The 19,656-nt window shown below is 40.2% G+C and overlaps 1 protein-coding gene across 2 annotated transcripts in view; it reads left to right on the top strand.

Annotated features, from left to right (window-relative positions):
- Positions 1-5,162: 5,162 nt before the first annotated feature.
- Positions 5,163-19,656, top strand: part of ATRNL1 (attractin like 1) — a 568,892-nt gene continuing 554,398 nt past the window's right edge. For both annotated transcript variants that reach the window (XM_026069767.1, XM_026069766.1), the window contains exon 1: positions 5,163-5,446. In XM_026069767.1, coding sequence (XP_025925552.1) covers positions 5,163-5,446 — 284 coding nt within the window. The remainder of the gene's footprint in view (positions 5,447-19,656) is intronic.

The raw sequence follows: 19,656 nt of genomic DNA, 5'->3' as shown, positions 1-19,656 counted from the left end.
GAAAGATAAAATTCTCTATCAAAGTTTCATGTTAGCTGAGACAGAAGGGTTGTGAACTTTGTTTTTTTCTAAATTAAAAAGAGCAGCGAAGGAAAGGGTCATGTTATTAAATTTACAAAACTGATGCCTCTCAAGATTTGACTTACTGGAGAAGACACATATGAACAGGTAAAACTGCAACAGGTGTCATTCTGTTAGAGTTAGAATCTGCTGAGTAGGGATAAGTTTGTTTTACCTCACGGCAGAGACTGATGTTTTTTATGTCAGAAAGGGCTACATGGAATGGTCCAGGTGACTCAGTATCAGTCAACGACAAGTTAGCATGGGATTTAGGGAAGAAACCTTATGCTCTCCTCCATCCAAGGTTTCCTGTGCATAATCAGCATATTTGGAAATTAAAAAGGAAAGCCTATATCCAAGTTATATTTTTAAGGTTCAGTAATGAGAAGATTCTCTATCACAAAGCCTGTACCCTGCCCAGATGTGTTAAGTTAGAACAGCTCTTGAAAATGTATCAAATTATTCTGGGGCTATTACCTCCACTACAACAATCTACATGCTAGTTTTACCAATAAATATATTGGTAAGGCCAGCTCAGATCTATATATCCCTGCCCAGAAGCAGTGCAGAGATTGGCTGCTTTTACTTAATGAATCTGATAATGTCTGTCCCAAGGAGAAGGAAAGGGCATGGAAAACATTTCTCTTAATATCCTTGCAAAGAGGTCAACCACAAAGGACATCTTTGTTCTCCTTCTTCTGTTCAGGCAGTAATATTGTTCTTCTCAACATCATTGCAAAAATACACCTGCACTAAATACCCTAAATAAGACTAAGTATGGTAAAGGAAAGACGTTCTCTGCAGCAAGGCTTGATTGATATCAGCCTCTAGGACAGGGCCAGCGGAGTAGGGGGCTCTGTGTGTGTGTGTGTGTGTGTTTGCGTGTGTGTGTGCGTAAGAGGGGAGGAATGGATACTGCTGTGTTGCTGTCCACAGGGTCTTGCAGAAATTCTGAACAAATGAAGTCTGTCTTTGAGGACTGGTTTCCTTTACCCGCTCCACCCAGTCTCACTATCACAACTCTATTTTAAAGCATATAATACAGAACTTTAAATATGCTTCAGACTGTTTTGCTGCATGGACACAAATGTACCAGTCATTACTTTTCGTATACTAGTGCTTAGGTTTTGATAGTAATAGCTATATAAGCCTTTGTACTTGTTGCCTTGTCTTTTTTCTTTGTATTTTACTTTCCTACTATAATGGATACATATTCCTGAAAGGTTTTGTTCAAAATGCCTTCTACATCCCAGCTCTATTCTGTAACCTCATTATCTGTTCTTATTCAGTAACTTAAAACTTTTGATGACTTATTCAAATGCTTTTAAGTTGTAAATTCTACCAAAGCTGTTTCAGTATATTAGCCTTTCAAAAGTGTAAATGATTTCTATGTCAAGAACTGGAGGGATGAAAGGTGTAAAATGTTACACATCCAACTTCTCTCAGCCAGAGCTTTCTGTGCACTTTATCTCTGACAAAAAAAAAAAATCATCAAATCAGCATGCAAGAGAACAAGTATACACATTTGCACACTATCCATTTCCCAAGGTTATGACATATCTAATGCACTGATGTGACATACAGCAGCCAAAAGGTTGCATTCCTGCGTTTTTGTAGCTTGTTACTTTTTAGCCAGGAGACATCTGTCCAGTGTTTTCTCCTTGCTGTTATCCTAAATCTAGAAACCTTTTTAGTTGCATTTAGGTTTTTAGTCATGATTGTTTATGCAGTACAAGTAGTGTTATACTACTCTTTGCACCTTTTATAGCTGTCTTAATCTTTTTCTGACTTGCTATTTCTGTTTTTCTTTCAGCTTTATAGAATTCTTCCTTAAAGCCTGCTTAAGCTTGCCCAATATAGGTTAGCATTTTTCTTTTGTTTTCATTTTCTTTTTTTTTTTTGTATTTGTGATTGAAGAAATTTGGTATTTAATGGACAAATGCACACTAGTCATTGTGCTTTTGAACAGATCTCTTTCCTGCAAAAGGATTGTTGAGAGTTTACCTTTGCTTTGTTAATTTTAAAAATTTAGATGACTTTTGTAGATCTGAAGCAAAATGTACATCAGTCTGTTAAAAAGATGAAGCAGGCTTTAATACTTTCTAGGTTGGTATAAAAGGAGAGAGAAAGGGGAGGAGGAATGTATCTCCCTGCCCCTGCTCCCAGCTCCCTGCTGTGTTAAGCAAAAAGTGCTTAATGTGTTCAGAGATTAAAAAGTAGTCTTTGTATCTTGGAATATAATCTTAAACTAAATGCATTTCTGGTCTCATAATGTTGTTTAACAGAGGACAGTTGTTTAGCAGGCTTAATCATATGTAATATTGCACAATTAGCAGACTGTTCAGCAAAAGCTTTGGTCTTAGCTTTTTTCATAAAATATAAAGCAGCACCACAATTTCCATTTCCTCTCATGGCATGAACTCACCAATCATTTACAAGACAAAGACAAAGATGTCTAATAGTCAAGAAATGAGTCTGGTTCAGAACAATGAAATGATCTATCTAAGCTCAGTTAGGGAGACAGTGTACAGGCACCTGGCCTGAGAGTGGCTGTGGTTCTCCCGACATCCTCTGGAGCGAAACTCGACAAATCACTTCTCATTTCTGTTTTCCCAATGCACACTTGCATTTACTCTCTCAATTAAGACTGTAAGCTTCTTAAGGCACAGACTGTTTTTCTGTAATGTTTGTATTGTGCTTAGCACTGAGATCTTCATTGTGGTCAGACTCTATGTCATACAAAGATACAAACAGTTACTGCTGGATTTTATTGTGCACCTTACTGTAGTATTGATGTATCTTTATTTTTTGAAATTCAGTTGAGGATTTAATGGTATACCTGGGAAAAGAGACTAGTCTATCAGGTTAAACCAAAAACAACAAATCCCTCCCCCTTCCAGGCAGGAAAACTGTAGAAACTGGAGAAAGTTCAATCTGGATTTTAGAATCTAACAAGGTGTCACTTGGACCTATCTTTTCTGAAACAGTATTAGGAGATGAAATTAAATATCTTTTCTTTCTCTTCTTGGAAGAGAGACAGGACATCATATCATTTCAATTTGGCTGTTAGGAGAAGGTTTCAAAAGTTTTTATTTCTGTCATTTTCTTTATTGCAAGCAAATCTTTTTTTTGATTGTAAAACGAAAATATATTAAAGCAAAGTTAAAAAAAAAAAACAAAACAGGCTGTGCATGGCACATCTTGCTGGAAAAAAAAGAAGCCATTTTAGGCAATTTTATTAGAATGATTATTTTTGTACACCTCTGTTTATAAAGCTAGGTACTTTTGTTATCATGAGCCAAGCTGGAAGTGGAAGGCAGAGTCTTGATTTGTACTTAAAAATGGGAAGACAGACAAACATTAGAAAATAAGAACTTCAAAACAGCAAGCTCTAACAGCTCTTCTAGTATTAACTGGCCTAACTTTAAAGAAAACCTCCCTGAACTTTCCAGGACTGGAGGTGAATGAACACCGAACGGCTGCTCCCCGGAGAGGCGGCCCTGCAGCCCCAGCAGCCCCAGGCCCCGTGGCGACGCGAACACGGTAACGGGCCGGGTGCCAGGCCACCGCTGTCCCCTCGAGCCGGCCAGGGGCGACCGGCGGCCAGCAGAGGGGCCGGGCCGGGCCGAGCCGAGCGGGACCGGACCAGGCCACCGCGGCGACCCCGCTCCCGCCGCCACCAACGGACCCCGCGCGCCGGGGCGGGGCCGCGGCAGCCTGGCCGCACCGCTCCTTCCGCCCCGCCGCTGGCCGGGCTGCGGGGGCGGGCAGGGGCCGGCAGTGCGTCCGTACGGACCGCCCCCCCCACACTTTAAAAATAATAAAACCCGCCCCCCCCGGCTATAAATAAAGCGTGAACCGGCAGCCCACGCAAGGCCAGGCCGAGCGGTGGCGAGAGGAGGCGGCTGCGAGCGCTCGTGCGACCCGCCGCGGGGGTTTCGGGAGCGCGGCAGCCGCCGACCCGGCGGGCGCTGGGCCTTTAAGGGCTGCGCGGCGGCGCCCGGCGAGAGGGGGCTGCGCGGTGCCGTTCCCCCCTCCCCCCCCCCGCCCTTTTTAGGCTCGGATGGGCGACACCTCTGTTGAGCCGCAGCCAGCAGCGCAGGTTGCTCTCGCTGGGCGCAGGGGAAGGGGCGGGAAGGCGCTTGTGGGCGCAGGAGTTGCTGGTGTGAAATCACCCCGGCTGCCCCTTCCCCTGCCCCGGATGGGGGGGGGGGTGGCGGTGTCCGTCGCCCCCGGGCCGAGCCCCCTCCCGCCGCGGGGCCCCGGCAGCGGCGGCCGCGCTCCCGCTGAGGGTCGGGCGCAGGGACGGACCAAGCCGATCGAGGGGCGGGGGGGGCACTGAACCGACCGGACCAGCGAGGAGATTACAGTTAGCCTTTAAAAATGGCTGCTGGGGAGCTGTCAGCTGGACAGAGCGGCTGTTAACCCCTCTCTTCCGCCCGTCCCCGCTGCGTTCCCCGCGGGGTGACGAGCGGAGCGGGAGCAGCCCCGAGGCCTGCCGCGGCCCCCGGCGCGGTCGGTGCGGGATGCTGTTGCGGCTCCGCGCCCGCCGCCCTCGCTTCCCATCTGCCCGGCGAGAGGACGGCGGCGGCCCCCGCCCCCCGCGCTCCTCCTCGCCGCTGCCTGCGCGTGTGCCGCGGGCAGCGCGACTACAAAGGAGGAGGGGGAGGCCGGGGCGCTGCGATCGAGGGCTGTGTGTGCGTGAGCGCGGGGGGGCACCTCCTGCGAGGAGAAAACGCAAGGTCAAGAGGCAGTCCTCTCCTCCTCCTCCTCCTCCTCCATGGAAGAGGACGGGAGCGATGAGCCCTGAGGAGGAAGGGGAGAAGGGGCGGATGGCGGAGGGCTCCTAGTGCCGGGCTGCGCCTCGGGAGCGACGGAGGTTTGCCGGGGCCGGAGGAGGCAGCGGAGGGGTCGGGCGGGAGAGGAGAGGGAGGCAGGCAGGCAGGAAGGAAGGAAGGAAGCGGGGGGTTTGAATCTCCCCGGCTGGATATTTCCCTCCAGGAGAGGCTCCCGGCGGCCGCCCGCCCGGCGCGGCAGCGGCGCTGCCCTGGGGGAGCGCGGGCGGCGCTGCCATCGCTGCCGGCGGCCGCGGCGCGGCGAGGATGGAGCTGGGCAGCGCCGTGAGGAGAGCGGGAGCTGCCCCTGCGCCCCTGGGCGTCTGGAGACCTTTCCCCTCTCCCTGCTGCTGCTGCTTCCCCGCGCTCCTGGACGTCAACAGCTGGCTGCTCTTCTACGGCTTCTTGTACCTGGCCCTCTACGCACAGGTGTCCCAGTCCAAGTCCTGCGACAAAATCTCCTGCTTCTCGGGTCATTGTGTCAACTCCACCTGTGTCTGCGACCAGGGCTGGGTGGGAGACCAGTGCCAACACTGCCAGGGCAGGTTCAAGTAAGTTTCTGGTTTTTACAATTTCCTTTTTCTCCTCTCTGGACCAATGCTTGCGCTTTTTGTGTCATTACTAATTACCTGGGTTTTTTTTTTGACAGAAGTTATGGATGAAATAGGCCCTTTCACCTCATGGTCCATCCCTCTAAAAATAGAGGATGTAGTTGTCAGATGGAAAAATGTACCTGGTGATTTACCACTGAAAATAGGCTACTGCACTTGATGGGAACTGAGAGACAAGGAGAAATCAGCCTAAAGCTGTGTCACTGCAGTCCCTTCTGGAAGTGTCATGGAAATGACATGAGTACTTCATGAGGCTGCCTAGTGAGCAAAAAATCTTAACAGATTTGAATTTATTTTTCCTTCTGGAGATTGAAAGTCTTTTTCTCATTCCAGTCTTCCTCCCTCTCTTGCAAGTGCCTAAACTAAGTGGACATTAGTCATGCACATTCAGGACAGCATAAATTTATTTTTGTACCGTTATTGAAATGTGCATCACCAATGATTAGGTTTGCAGGAGAAGAGACTGTGGTATAACTGTAAAACAATAACTTACGAAATATCTTTGCAAAGGAGTGAGCGGCCAGTAAAGATAGAACTACCTTATTCTGAAAAGTGGATATGATACCAAGTTGTTGATCGGTGAGAAAGAAGCACACACACTGACACTTGCTTTTCTCTATGTAGTCTAAAAGAAGATGTGGTTTGTAGGGCTGTCACTTTTTCCCCCCTTTTGTATGTGTGTTTCAGACTTCAGTGCATAGATGGGCAGTGAAGAACACTGTTGTAGGTAACATTTTGCTGTTTTTTCACTATATAACCTTGGACAGGACACTTCATTTCATTCCCTTGTAAAATACCCCTTAAAAACAGGAACTATATTTATGAAGTATGTTGACATATACCGCTGAAAAGTGCTATAATATCTAGTTAATAACAATGTATTAGTGAGGCTGTATTTTACAGAATGTAAATTTTGCTTTTGGAGAGTGTTTTAATAGGTTAAAAGTATCCATAATTGTCTGTAAGTTTAGTTTTCTCTTTAGAGTGCTAAAATTAAGCTACATAACTTACATGTTTTTTAATATTTAATCTGAGGTCACTTATCCCTAAATAAAAAAAAATAAGTAATTTGTTAGTTTGGGAAGTTAAGGAGTAGTTAGCAGTCAGACATGTTAGCCAAATTAATCCATGTACAGTAGTGAAAGAAGCAGTTCCCTGGTAGCTTCATATTTGGTGGATTACTCTATCAATGAGATTACAATTGAGGTATAAAGGCGATATAAGGCAAACATAATACATGGATGTATTAAGACATCTTTTCTGCGTGTGAACTTGAAAATGAGATTTTAAAGTTGATGATTTGTTACCTGTGCGTATTGGGGGTTTGGGGTTTGTCGCTGCTCCGTGCTCTGGAACAATGGGCTAATTGCCATAAAGAGTGTGAGTGAGGAGAGGAGGCCTAGGTGAATCTTCTTTGTGCCTCATGGTGTGCAGGAGACGTGACTGTAGAGCTAGTATTTCCTGGCTTTAAAGGGATTATTTATATCCTTTACCTTGACACCAGTCACAACAGTCCCTAATAGTGCAAAGGCTCAGGCAAATTTTATTCTCTTAAATTTCAAAGCTTTTTGTGAATTAGTATATTTTCTGAAGAATAGAGCTAGACGACACAGAGAACTAGAGCTGATGGCACAAGGATGCCTTTAGGCAGCCCTTAGAAGAATTTCCATGATTATTTGTTGTTAAAACATTTTTTGTTTATTATTTACGTTGGTTGTATTTGTGATGTTAACTTAATGAGAGAAGGCATGGTGACTGCATTTTCTTGCTTACTTCTGGTAGAATGCTAATAATCCATCTCCACCTAGAGGAAGTTTGGTCTGAGTGTTGAAAAGACACCTTTTATGAGCCAAGCTAATGCAGTGTTTAATTGATGTGCCTTTAGGAGTTTTGGTGAAAACAAAATAGATTTCTCATTAACCTCTCTGCATTTTTTCATGCTCATCTTTGATAATGGTAGTGATGCTTGCATGATGATTTTTGTCACAGAAGTAAGCTTTTTCCATTGTTTTTGGAAACCTGTTTTCTCTCTCTCCCTCTCTCTCTCTCTTCCCCCCCCCCCCCCGAGGACATTTTTATTGTGATGCCTTTGATAGGTCACCTTAAATATTTATTCTCCAAAGCAAAATATACTCTACAATGAAAATAACCATTCTGAGACCTAAAGCTTTACCAGTCTTGTGAGTTGGGGGTAGTATTAAATATGCTAACATGCGTTAGAGCACAAGCAGCGAATTAGAGTCACTGTATTTTGAATCTTGAAAATTCAGGGGGGTGTCAAATGGGTGATCAGTCAAGTCCTTGTATTTACAGAACAGTTGGAAAATGAATATTGGGCTACCCCAGACGCCAGGTGACTAAAGACTTTTCTGACTTCAGCGGAGTATTGGTAGTTTGACTCTAATGGAGCTTTTGCACATTGTTCCAATTGCCTGTGCAGCATGGTTGTCTACTTTCTACACCAGTAGCCACGGTTGGATTTTTACAGCAGTGGTACTTGTGTTGTCCAGTTAGGCTGGATGTTTATGATCTTGTGAGCAATTGCTCCAGTCAGTAAGAATTATTATGGAGAATACTTCAGAAAAGCAGAAAGATTCATAATTATGTTTGGCTATTATAAGCCCATTGAGAATTAATTTGTGGGTTGTGTGATATATATGAATGTTAATAAGTTAATAGAACCTTGTATATTATTTCAAACACATTGTTTCACAGTTTCAGCAATTTGAAGTGCCTGTGTATGTCCATATTGTTATGCAAAGTTAAAATGAACTTTTATTGACCTAAATTTGGCCACCTGTTTTCTGTCACTAAATTATTTAGTTAAATAGTTATTTTCTATCTTCTGGGAATGAATGACTTGCATTAACAAACGTCAGAAACATTATCATAAGAGAAGTACTCTAGCTAGGGGAAACTTGGGACCATTAATTCTTTTGTGACAGATGTGCAGTATTTTTGGTTTTGTTTTTATTTCTTTCTAAACTAAGAAATAACAGCATAGCAGAGAGACATCAAAAATGATTAATCAATTTTAGTAAGCAGGTATCAAAATTAATTGACAATTCTGTGTAATCTTGCCTTTTTCCTGTAGGAAAACTACTGAGTGAGTAAGACTACTTTTCAAATGTTGCTCTGGAATGTATGAAAGATGAATGGATGGGGAAAAATAAGTGAAAAGATTCTTGAGCACGATTTTATTACTTTTATTCATCAACTTATGTATTTACTCCTTATATTAACTGGGAAGTATGTAAAAACACATTATGTAAATGGTATAGCTTTGTTATTCTTACTGTGTTGCATGCACATCCTTGCCTTTTTGCAGAATGTTCTAGGTCTCATCTCTGTCTGATGGTAAATTATTTTATTCCCTGTTCTGAATGGAAGTCTGAATGGAATTCTGATTTATTTTCAAATTTTTAACACTTTTTATTCTACTCTGACAAAATGCAAAACACTGTTATAAAAGTAAAAAGGGAAATCCAGTTACTAAAAGAGAGGGGACGAGAATACTGTCTGTCTGCTTCCTGAAGATACGGTAAAGGTATGAAAGCCAAAGGGAAAAGAGGTTCTGTTTTTATAGCAGGGAGCTTTAAACGGCACAGTTCCCAAGATGGGAAGAGATAAAAACACGAGCATAAAAGCAAAGTGTTCAGTTTTATTTTCACTAGGTCATTGCACTTCACTCTGTTTAATTTATTTTTTAAGCGGTAACGTTCTTCAGAAGGTTCTGTGACTAAACATGGCTGTCCCCAAACAGTAAAATCTTATTTTATTGCTTGCATTTTATTTAAATCATTATACGTGCAAAAATCTCTTCACTAGTATGATTTTTTTGTAATGAAAAATCTGTGTTGTAAGATCCAGATCAGAAAACACTTCCTTCTTGTGGATTTGAGCATGTTCTGAGGAATATGTAGAAGTGGTTGTTAGACTTAGACACTTTTGAGCTTTGAGCATGCAGAAACCTGCTGGTAGGACGCTAGCTGTTCCATTGTATAAACAGATCCAGTTTAGGGCTCTTTGGTGTAAAAGAAAAAAACAAAACAAAACTCCCAAAGTAAAAATCAAGTATGTTAATTCCAAACCAGTGTTTACTAGCCAGTTAGTAAACGAGATCAGCCCCAAGTCTCAGGTCCACCAGGACAGCGATACTGTGTTCTATGATACCTGCTGGTTGAGATTCTCACATTGCTGTGTGAGTTCTCTAGATGTTAAATGGTTTTACATAGTGTGGTCAACTTAAGCTTATAGGTCATACTCGCCTTCTGATTTTCTGTTGCTGTTTTCTCTTGCGCTTTCTTTAGTGAGGTCCAATTTTTCTGGTGTAATGCTTACTGTAGGAAGTCTAAGCAAGAGATTTTGTATTGTTGCTGGACACTGATTAATGCTTTAATCTGACTTGGCTTTGTTTGAAGATTGTTTCTCAAACTTGTTGAACTTGCCATCTACTTCTGACTTCTATGCCTTTGCATGGTCTGCTGAAATGGCAGTACTTTGTCCCTCCAGGGCAGGAGGATGAGAATCAGTGCTCCTTACAGGCCAGGAGTGTTTACACCCATCTCTTCCTGGAGAAGATGAATTGCTGTTGATTTAAGGGTAGTTGAACTCTGTGGCGGATTGCTTTTCTCTCCCTTTTCACCTTCCAACAGAGAATCTTTCTGTGAAGTGAATCTTACACTTTAGTCCACAAAGGACTTAGGTGCAGTTTAGGAATGACTATTTGAAAAGTGCAAACTTTTCTAAAGTAGAATTATTTTATTGTCTTTGAAAACTGCTGGGTGCTGATAACAGTTTCTGTAAATTCTCTTTAGTGATTTGATGAGTAAAATCCCAGAAACTTAACTGGATTTCAGCTCTGGGAGTCCTAAGTATTGGAGGATTTGCAGGCAGGCCAAATTGCTTGCAATGAACTGTAGCAGCAGTGACTTGTAGAGTGGCTGAGAGAAAACAGTGGGTGTTTGGTTACCCAGCCAGATCAGGAAACCCTGCGATGTGATAGGAGTCGAAACCTAGTGGCTGCAGGTACAAGCATTTCATACCAAATAAGCTTTAGCATTTCTAATTAAGCTTTATTAAATTATAATGAAATATTATGTGCAACACATGTTTTTTCTGACCCTGTTACAGTGAATTTGTGTGAAACAAAGTGATGGCAATTGCTTTTTAGGGAGAGAGATGGTAAGGAAAATATTCTACTGTACAAACAGTTCCCTCTTCAGATAGTTTTATCTACAGCTATAACACTTGAGCTGAAAACTTCACCATAACTATCCTTTGCTGAGGGACAGTCTTTCATGTTTTGAAAGCTTGCTGGAGGTATTGGAAGGTACGTAAATACTAGGTAGAGCTGAAATGATTCATTTAAACAAAAATAAGATGACCTTTGCATGTTGAGCCCTAGGCATAAATTAGTGAAAAATCTGAGGATGCTGATAGGTGCCTACTATAATTAGCAGGGCTTTTAGCACCACTGCACACTTTCTCTGCCCTGCCTTACAGGCGTGGGGTGACACTGTCTTATGCAAAAGTTCTAGTGGTAGTGTAATAGCAACAGCTTCTACTCAGAGAAGGGTAAGTGTTCTTGTTAAACATCTCCACAAACCCTGTCTTAACTGAAGGAGTAACAGAAGATCATAAGTTCTGGAGAAAAAACACTGATCTTGTATATGGGCTTTTTTGTCCTAAAGATGTTTTATAATTTTTTTTACTCTATACAGCACTGTTTTGCAAATAATTGGTCGTGTTGTGCTTTGTATTTCCACGTAGAGAAGAAAACTTTTTCCTGTTAATCCCTTTCTTGTACTGAAAGAGGGTCAGCGTTAAGAGCAGTGCTACTTACTTTGGCGCTTTCCTGTGGATCCCTTGACATAACCTCCATGTAGTCCGGTGCTCATTTTGTACAAGCTACTGGTATTGGGAGGGAGGAAGTAGGGTTAACACAGTTTCCCTCATTTTCATGAATGTTGGGCAAAAATGATAATACAACTTAGCACTTTCTTGCATTAGGTCTTCTTGGGCTTGCTCTTACTCTGTGGGCTCTGGAGTGGCTGAGGAGCACAGTTCCTGGTTGTGAGGTTTCAAGGGAATTCTTTTATTGGAAAGCCAGGTAGTAGGGGGTGTATTTTGGTACAAAAATATGCTGTATTTATAGTTTATTGGAGGTGCCCATTCATTGTGGGCATCCCCAGAACACTCTTCCCTGACACTGTGATATTACAAAATCTGTATGAATTGATCCTTGCAATTTTTTTTCTTTTTAATACCCCTTTTAGTATGTGTGAGAGGGGTCTATTCCTGAATAATTGTTTGCCTTTTTATGATAGGAAGATGGTAAGAGAACAGTAGTCCACCTTGGTAACATGAGCAGTTCTGCATAGCTCTCTTCTACTATGTTTGGAATTGAATTTTGGGAATAGTCAAGTCATGTTTTTTTCTTATTAGAAATGCATTGTAAGTAGATGTGTAAAATCACAGCTAAAAGCCAGGAGCAAACAGGGAATATTTTTAACTGTTTCTCACAACACCAGAACTAGGGTGCCCCTAGTGAAAGGACTAGTTGGTAAGCTTAAAATAACAATGGAAAATAGTGGGGTTTTTTTCTTTCTTTCTTCCCACAATACGTAATGAAATTATAGAGCTCACTGCCACAGGATGTCAAAAGAAGTATAAAGGGATTAGATAAACTCATTGTGATTAAGGCCATGCTCATCATGGTTATGGCTCAGTACTGAAGCTGCTGATGGTTAGGAGGACTGTTATACTTGTCTGTCTTTTTAGTCTTCTGATTTCAATATTAGTGGAACTTTACATGTATGACGTTGAATTTACCTTTTCTGTTTATGTGGCTAAACATACAAATGCATACACTGTTGTAAAATGTGCCATGTCTGAGATGATACTGCAGTTGATTCCAGCATGTTTCTATTAACGGTGCAAACTTAATGTAGTAGTACTTTGTTTTATAAATCTGTAATAGCTTTCGTTCTGCTCATCTGTAAATACATTATATGACCTTACATACATTCCTTCTTTGCTGGACAGATTGTTTATTCTGGTTTTGAAACTCCTTTGGTGACTAATTATTTCAGATGCTCTGATTTCTCCTTTAATTGTTTCTGGTTTTCTCTGATAACGTAATTGGCTATATTATTCTTTTTATAGGTTGTTTATCTCTGGTCAGTAGGTTGTTTGCTTTAGAGTATTTATAAAGAGTTCAACAGTCTAATGAAACTTTAATTGTTTTACATTAATGTCAGTAAAATATTGTTTTGGTTATGTCTGTTTTTGCTAAGTGAACTTTACCAATCCTGCTTTGGTCTCTGTGCTTAAAAAAATCTAACCTATTCTGTGGTATCAGAATAGGCTGCTATGTTTTCACTGGTTATGAGAAACACATGTATCTTTGTTCAGTCAGGTTTTGTGCTTGGGGACAAACAATGAAGCCATACTGACTTTAAAGGAAGTATTTGAATAACTTTGCCAACTATCTTGGATTCTACTTACTAACCAGCATCTGAGCAACGCTTATCAATCATAGGAAGCAAGTTCAATAGACAAGTTTTACTGAAAAACTGTCTCCCCCTTCTTTCTTGTCAACATGTTTAACGTTGTGCATTTTTTGTTAAGTTTGATTTATTAAGGAAATGAGACTTTCAAAACTGCTGTCTGTGTGTCTGCCACTGTTTCTTCCACTAGCAAGTACCTTTTAACTTGTTCATCAGTTATAGTTTTCATGAAAATGAGTCTGGGTAGAAGAGAGCCCCCCAACTGAGGGAAAAGCTGCCCATGAAATCGGTTGTGTTACTAGACCCCGGAGAATTTGGAGGAGAGAAGCAGAGAATGGCCCAACTGTAGGAAAAGCTGCAGTCAGAGCTTTTCTGTTTTTTAGATGTTAATCAACCTTGAGATGCAGCACTACAGGGAAACAGGTTTCATTATCATTGTGTTTCGTCACAGAAAGACTTTAAAAAAAAAAAAAAAAAGTTTCCTTCAGGTTGGTACAAGAAACTGCCCCTTCCTCTAGCTCTTTTGTACACTGGTTTGGTGTGTGCAAGAGCATTAGAGGAAAAATTGTGAATGAAACTTCTCCTCCTCTTAAGTTTTTTTCAGTACCCAAATGACAGGAAATATCTAGTCTTTTAAAATACTCTCTCTAAAAATCAGATGATGTTCTCAAACAGTTATCTTTGCTTTTTTTGATAACCTGCAAATAAGTACCAGTTGTCATATGTAATGATAGAGATTGCACAAGATGGGGGAGCACCTCTGAGTACTTTCCCTTCAGTTAATCTGCTTTGTTGATTTGCTCTTACTTTGTTCACAGCAACTTGATTTCATGTGTCAATCTGTTTGATTATTAAGTCTTGTCTTCAGATATTTCCTATCACATTAAATGACCTCTTGCATGTTCTGCTTTCTTCTTCAAGGACCAAGCAAATTCCAATACAAGAAACTTTAACACTTAGATGTTAAAGGGCTCTCAAACTTTGTTATTCCGGACAGAGTCCTTATTTCAGTCTTAAATTCTGAATTCTGCTGTCTGCTAAGGGTGACACATGCAAAGTGTCCTTAAATTGCAGACTGTGAACAGAAACAATACTGTTGTATAAGAAATGATCTCTAGAAAAGAGTTACACTTTCACAGTTAGCTGCAGCCAGTTGAAGTTCTTGATGCTGTGAAAGGGGTGACTTTATCCTTCCTACAGCTCTTTGGCTGCATCTTCTTTCTGCTTCTTACGTAAGCATTAATATTCCTGCTGCGAGTTGAAAAGTATCCTGAACAACACTCTCTCCAGCTCCGAAACCAACTAGTTCTTAGCCAGATCAACTCCCTGAGGTTACTTTACTGCACAAGTCTATTGCTGGCCCAAAGGAGGTAGCAGGAATTAGCAGGTGTAAATGGCAGAAGGAAATTGCCCCTTTTAGAAATAGTACAGACTTGCCTTAACTGTATCATGAAACAACACTTTGAACTTCTATAACCCGTTCAAATTATTTATCTTCTCACGGGGTTGGCATTGGTTAAACAAATTGTTTACATACCTGTTACGTACGTACCTATTAAACTGTTGCTACTTCTAATCCAAAGGGTGTGATCCCGAGTCAGGTTATCAGTTGCACAGCTGCCTTTGTTACCAATATGGCCTGTATCTAACGCAAGACTCCTGTGTGTATAATTACTCCTATTGACTTCATTGGAATTGTTTGTAAGATTTTTATGCCTGCAAATGGCATTTTTATAAGCCAGCAAGTGAATATTGATATAATTAAACTAGTGGAAACATCAGTGATTGTTGTATTATCTTTGTTCAAATATATATATATTTTTTTGCTTTGTTTAGAATTGATTTTAGTGGTGGTGCTGTGAAAAAAATATTTCTTCCCATGTGACTTATTGTCTCTGTGTTTGTTCAGATTTTAAAATGCAGTGGTAGTCTGTATGATAACAGAGGGATTTTAAATTTGTAAGAAATATATTTTATGAGAATCTTGTTTTGAAATGTAGAAGCATAAGCCATATGAACCTACAAAACTCCTTACGAAGTAAACATAATCTGCAGTGGAAAAAGTGCTTTCTGAAAGGAAGGCAGTTCTCTTGAAATAATATTTAAAAATGATTTTGGGTTGTATTTTTGTTGTTTAATAACACTTCACATATTTGATTTTTTTTCTGTGAGTTTTCATAGACTAGAAAAGATCTCGCTGATTAACTGTTTTTACAGCTTGCATTATGGAAACTGTAGGATTGCTTTGAATTAATTCTGTTCCGAGTAGAACACGGGCTTTAGAAAAGCAGCCGTTCATGCCTGAAAAATCTTCCAGTGATGGACTTTCCATCACAGTCCTTTCTAAATTCTTCTGTTGGTTAGTTATGCTCACTGGTTTTCATAAACAGCAGAACAAATGTATAATCCCATCTATTCCAGAAAAATACCCTACTCTTGTTTCTTGTCTGTTTTTGTGCTGCCCTGTTTTCTAGTGTTTTGTTGTGTGTTCACTGAGGACAGAAGAGCCTTCAGTGTGTCAGGCTTATGTTCCCCGTGTAGGGGAGACTGTTGTCACCTTCCCTTTGGTGAGAGGGAGGAGGCGTGCTCCTTGAATTTTTTCAGCATAAAACAGATTTTCCTATCCTTAACTGCTTTCTGGGTTTTCAGCCTTCCTTATTTTATTAATATTCTTGAACTATGAATGCCAAAAGTAGATGCTTGTTTTTTGTAATGGTTGTACTGGTGAAATACAGAAGTAGAGTAACCTCTCCTCTGCCTGAGGTCCTACTGTATGCAGGTACAGAGAGCACCTCTAGGCTTCGCACTGTGCTGGCAGCTCAGTCAATTATTTTCTGCCTTACGAGTCTTTTCAGAGTTGTTTCATCCTCAGTACTGAGTGCTTGGTGTGTGCCCTTGCTTGTCCCAAACTAGTCCATGACTTGAACGGAGTCACGGAGCGTGCCTACACTGGGTGATACTTAATTGTGGGGCTACAAATGTATATGTTTGGGATGGAGCTGCACCCCTATTAGAAGGAGGGACCCCCCCCCCCTCCACACACACACATCCTCCAGCAATAGCTAATTTGCCCTGTACACAGCCTGTTTCTGTGTGTAAGTCTGAAAACACTGGTAGGCTGAATCCCTTTGCAATGTTAAGCAAAGAAATTTTGAATTCTGGAGTCTAGTTGGTTTCCAGATTAAGTGGCTCATTGCTTAACTAAGTGTGCAAACAGATGGCTGGTGACCCTGCTAGTCCTTTCAGATGTCACTGAAGCCTGTTTGCCATCGCTGTAGATATGCAAAGAGCTCAGCTGAATTGAGCGGATGTTTAATGCTGTCCATAAATGATACATAAATGTTAGCACAGATTATAGCATTTAATATTCATTTTGTTTTTAATTTAATTTGGCAAATACATAGTCTCTCACTGTGTCTCTCTTGCTTCCTTTAACCAAAAGTAAAGCATGATGGTCGTATTTTTGGAAGGCATTACCACAGTTAATGTCATCTTTTTAGAATAAGTATGAGTAGATTGTGAGATATCTGTCTATTTATCACACTGCACTAGAAATTGATTTAATTGTATCAAAATGTGGGCACAAAAGGTAGCAGTTAATATGAGATGCTACAAGAATACTGTTGGGATGTTCTTATGCGTATTCACTCATGTGCTAGTGAAAAAATTTAGTTTAGAGCAATTCTAAGTAGAAAATCAAAGAAATACATTGGAAAAACTCATACAGTATTGAGGAATAATTTTTTTTTGCTGTCTTGGAAAATATGTTACAAAATTGATATAAGAATAAGAGGAATAAAGAATGATGATCCCTAAAGGAAATCTGTGAAATTGATTTATGTGGGTTCTCCAGTGTACTGCAGCAATTAACAGCAATAAAGGGACACTATACTATAGTGAATTTTAAGCAAAGTATATGTTTTCATGTGAGGTGAGCAGCAGGAATTTTTAACTAGTATTATAGATTGCACTCTGTATTATTAAAAGTCTAATGAGTAAACATGAGTTGCATTGATTTTAATGCTCCGTGTGGAATAAGACCCTGTTGAGAAATGGTGGCAGAACTGGGCTCAGAGCTGACTATTACTTACAGTGTTCGTTCACAAGGCGCAAGAATTGCATTTAACTTTGAAGTCTCCTGCAGACAGAAAAATCTACAGCTTTTAGGCTTCTGAAAAGCAATGTAGCCACCAGCTCTGTAGAATATTTTCTAGGAAAAACATCCTAAATTTTCTGCTAGAGAAATGGCATTTTGCGGGAAATAATTACGTTCTAAAAATCTGTATTCCAAAGTTTAGAGCATAGGTCATTCATCTAGAAGACATGGTTTCCAGGACCTGTGTGAATCAATATTTTTTTATATTATTTAGCTAAGGATAGTAATCTGCTGCTACCATCGTGTGATGGCAAAATGTCTACTTTGTTAACCCTAATGATGTTTAAGCTAGATGTAGAGTATTTCCAAACTTTAAGCAGCTCTGGACATGCCTGAAAACTGTGATTTGGACAGGGAATTTTGAGGCCAGGATACTCTAGGCTTACCTGGCAACTGAACAAGTATCGAAGTACTTAAAGTTTGAATTCAGGCAGCTAAAACAACACTTGAAAATCTAAATTCTCTTACAGATTTAGTCCATAATTTCTGTGCTTCAGTGCCTCATCTGTAAAAAGGGAAGTACTTCCTACTGTGTAAGGTTGAAGATTTGAGGTGATCTAGGACTGTAATGATGGGGCCAGCTAATGATTTAGATAGAATTTTAGAGGATTGAGAATGCATTTGTTCTTAGAATATGATAACTAATATGGCATAAATTTCTGTGGTTCAGACTGTGCCATATATCTCAAAAAGATGAGTAAAATGGCTTTGTCATTAGGTCAGGCGGACCTAAAATTTGCAAGCACTCTGTTTTATTGGAGAATACTTGAAGAATAAGTTATTTGCTTACTTGAGAGAATACTTGCAAAAAAAGAGCTTGTACATTGTCCATGTCACTGATGAGATTGTTTTTCAGAAGATACCCCCACTCAAGAAGACCCTACTCCCTAAGCTTAAATTAAATGTTATAAACAAAATATATTGTGATTTGCAATCATAAATAATATTTAGCAAATATTTTAAAGAGTTACTGTTCTGCCTATATGAATAAAATGGTCTATATTAGTCATTAAATTATTTTTGAATATCATAAACATGCATTCCCAATTTGTAGGATATTTGCATTACGTTATCCCAGGGCATGAGTCTGGATTCACTGTCTGTAATTAACAGTAGATTTTTACTATAGATATACAATTTTATTTTATATATAGATGTATGTTTATTCCCATGTTTTTGAGTATTCATTTTTTTCTCTGTTAGCTTGAGGGTTGGAAATTGCCTTCAATTAAAAAGTGGATAAAGTTGAGTGTGTCCTGTAATTATTGGGCTGCAGGAGCTTGAATCAGAACGTTCAGAAATATCACAAAAGGACCAAATCTAACTATTTACAGCACCAGTCGTGGCAGTGAAGTGTGAGCAGCTCTGATCTTGGCCAAAAGCCTAGGAGGAGAGCTGTGGATAGTAATGTGTGTCTTCTTCACAGAAGCTGTCTATTCAAGGTGTGAAAAAACCCTGGGGCACTGTGGAACATAAAGACATCCTTGATTTCCCTGTCCAAGGAAAAAGAGGGAGAAATTAACTAGCCAAACAAAAACCCATACAAGCTTCAGAACGACTAGCTTCTTTTTGTAATGAATACTAGTGGTGATTAGAATACAATAAGCTTATTTTTTTTTGATGTGCATCTCTGCTTTCAAAAATCTAGAAAACTTTGATTCACTTTGTATTTAAAGAAATACTTGATATTTCCAGCTTTATTAGTAAAACTGAAATGCTGGTTAATCCAACTGAAGGATAACCTTCAGTTGCTCTTTCTTGAATCTATAGAGTAAGCATGTGTGAGAAAACTGTACTTCTCATGAAAAAAAAAAAACAGAAGAGCTTTTATTAATGTTTATGTATGTGCAAGTACTGTTTGTTATGGATATACTTTGGAGGATGCTTGATAGTCAAATGTATGTATGGTGTATGAAGAGATACCAAAGTAGCAAAGTAGTTATGGGGAAGGGGGGAATGAACTGTGTGTATTTCATAGGAAGTATCATACACTTGCTGTAAGTGAATTAAGCTTCTGTAGTTCTCTCTCCTATGTAGTAAATCTGTTTTGCTGGCTTCCAAAGTCATTTGAGGATCTTCTAAAGGATAATTTAAAATGTCCAACAGGAGCTGGAATGTGCTCTTGAAAAATAACAAGAGATACTGAAATATGGAGCTGTCTTTGAAAACATACACACTTGCATTTGTGAGCACAGATGTAATATAGTGTTAAGATATGTTTTAAAAATTTGGATGGTTGGATTCAATCAGTCCTTTCTAGAGGGATTTTTGAATGATACAAATAACTTTAGAAGAAAACAAGATTTCATCAATTTATGAACTGTTGGGGGCCATATTTGTCTTCCTGGTAGTTTTAGAACCAACCTGTTAAGGTGTTGTTTCATGCTGAGAATATCTGTATTTTACAAACAATCCTCTTAGATGTGATTTAATTACAGAAGTGTTGTACTGAGAAGGTGTGATAGTTAACTGTGTCCTTTTAG

The sequence above is a fragment of the Apteryx rowi genome, unplaced genomic scaffold (genome assembly GCF_003343035.1).
Source record: "Apteryx rowi isolate R43461 unplaced genomic scaffold, aptRow1 scaffold_3, whole genome shotgun sequence".
Classification (NCBI taxonomy): domain Eukaryota; kingdom Metazoa; phylum Chordata; class Aves; order Apterygiformes; family Apterygidae; genus Apteryx; species Apteryx rowi.
This window is presented reverse-complemented; position numbering and strand designations above follow the sequence as displayed.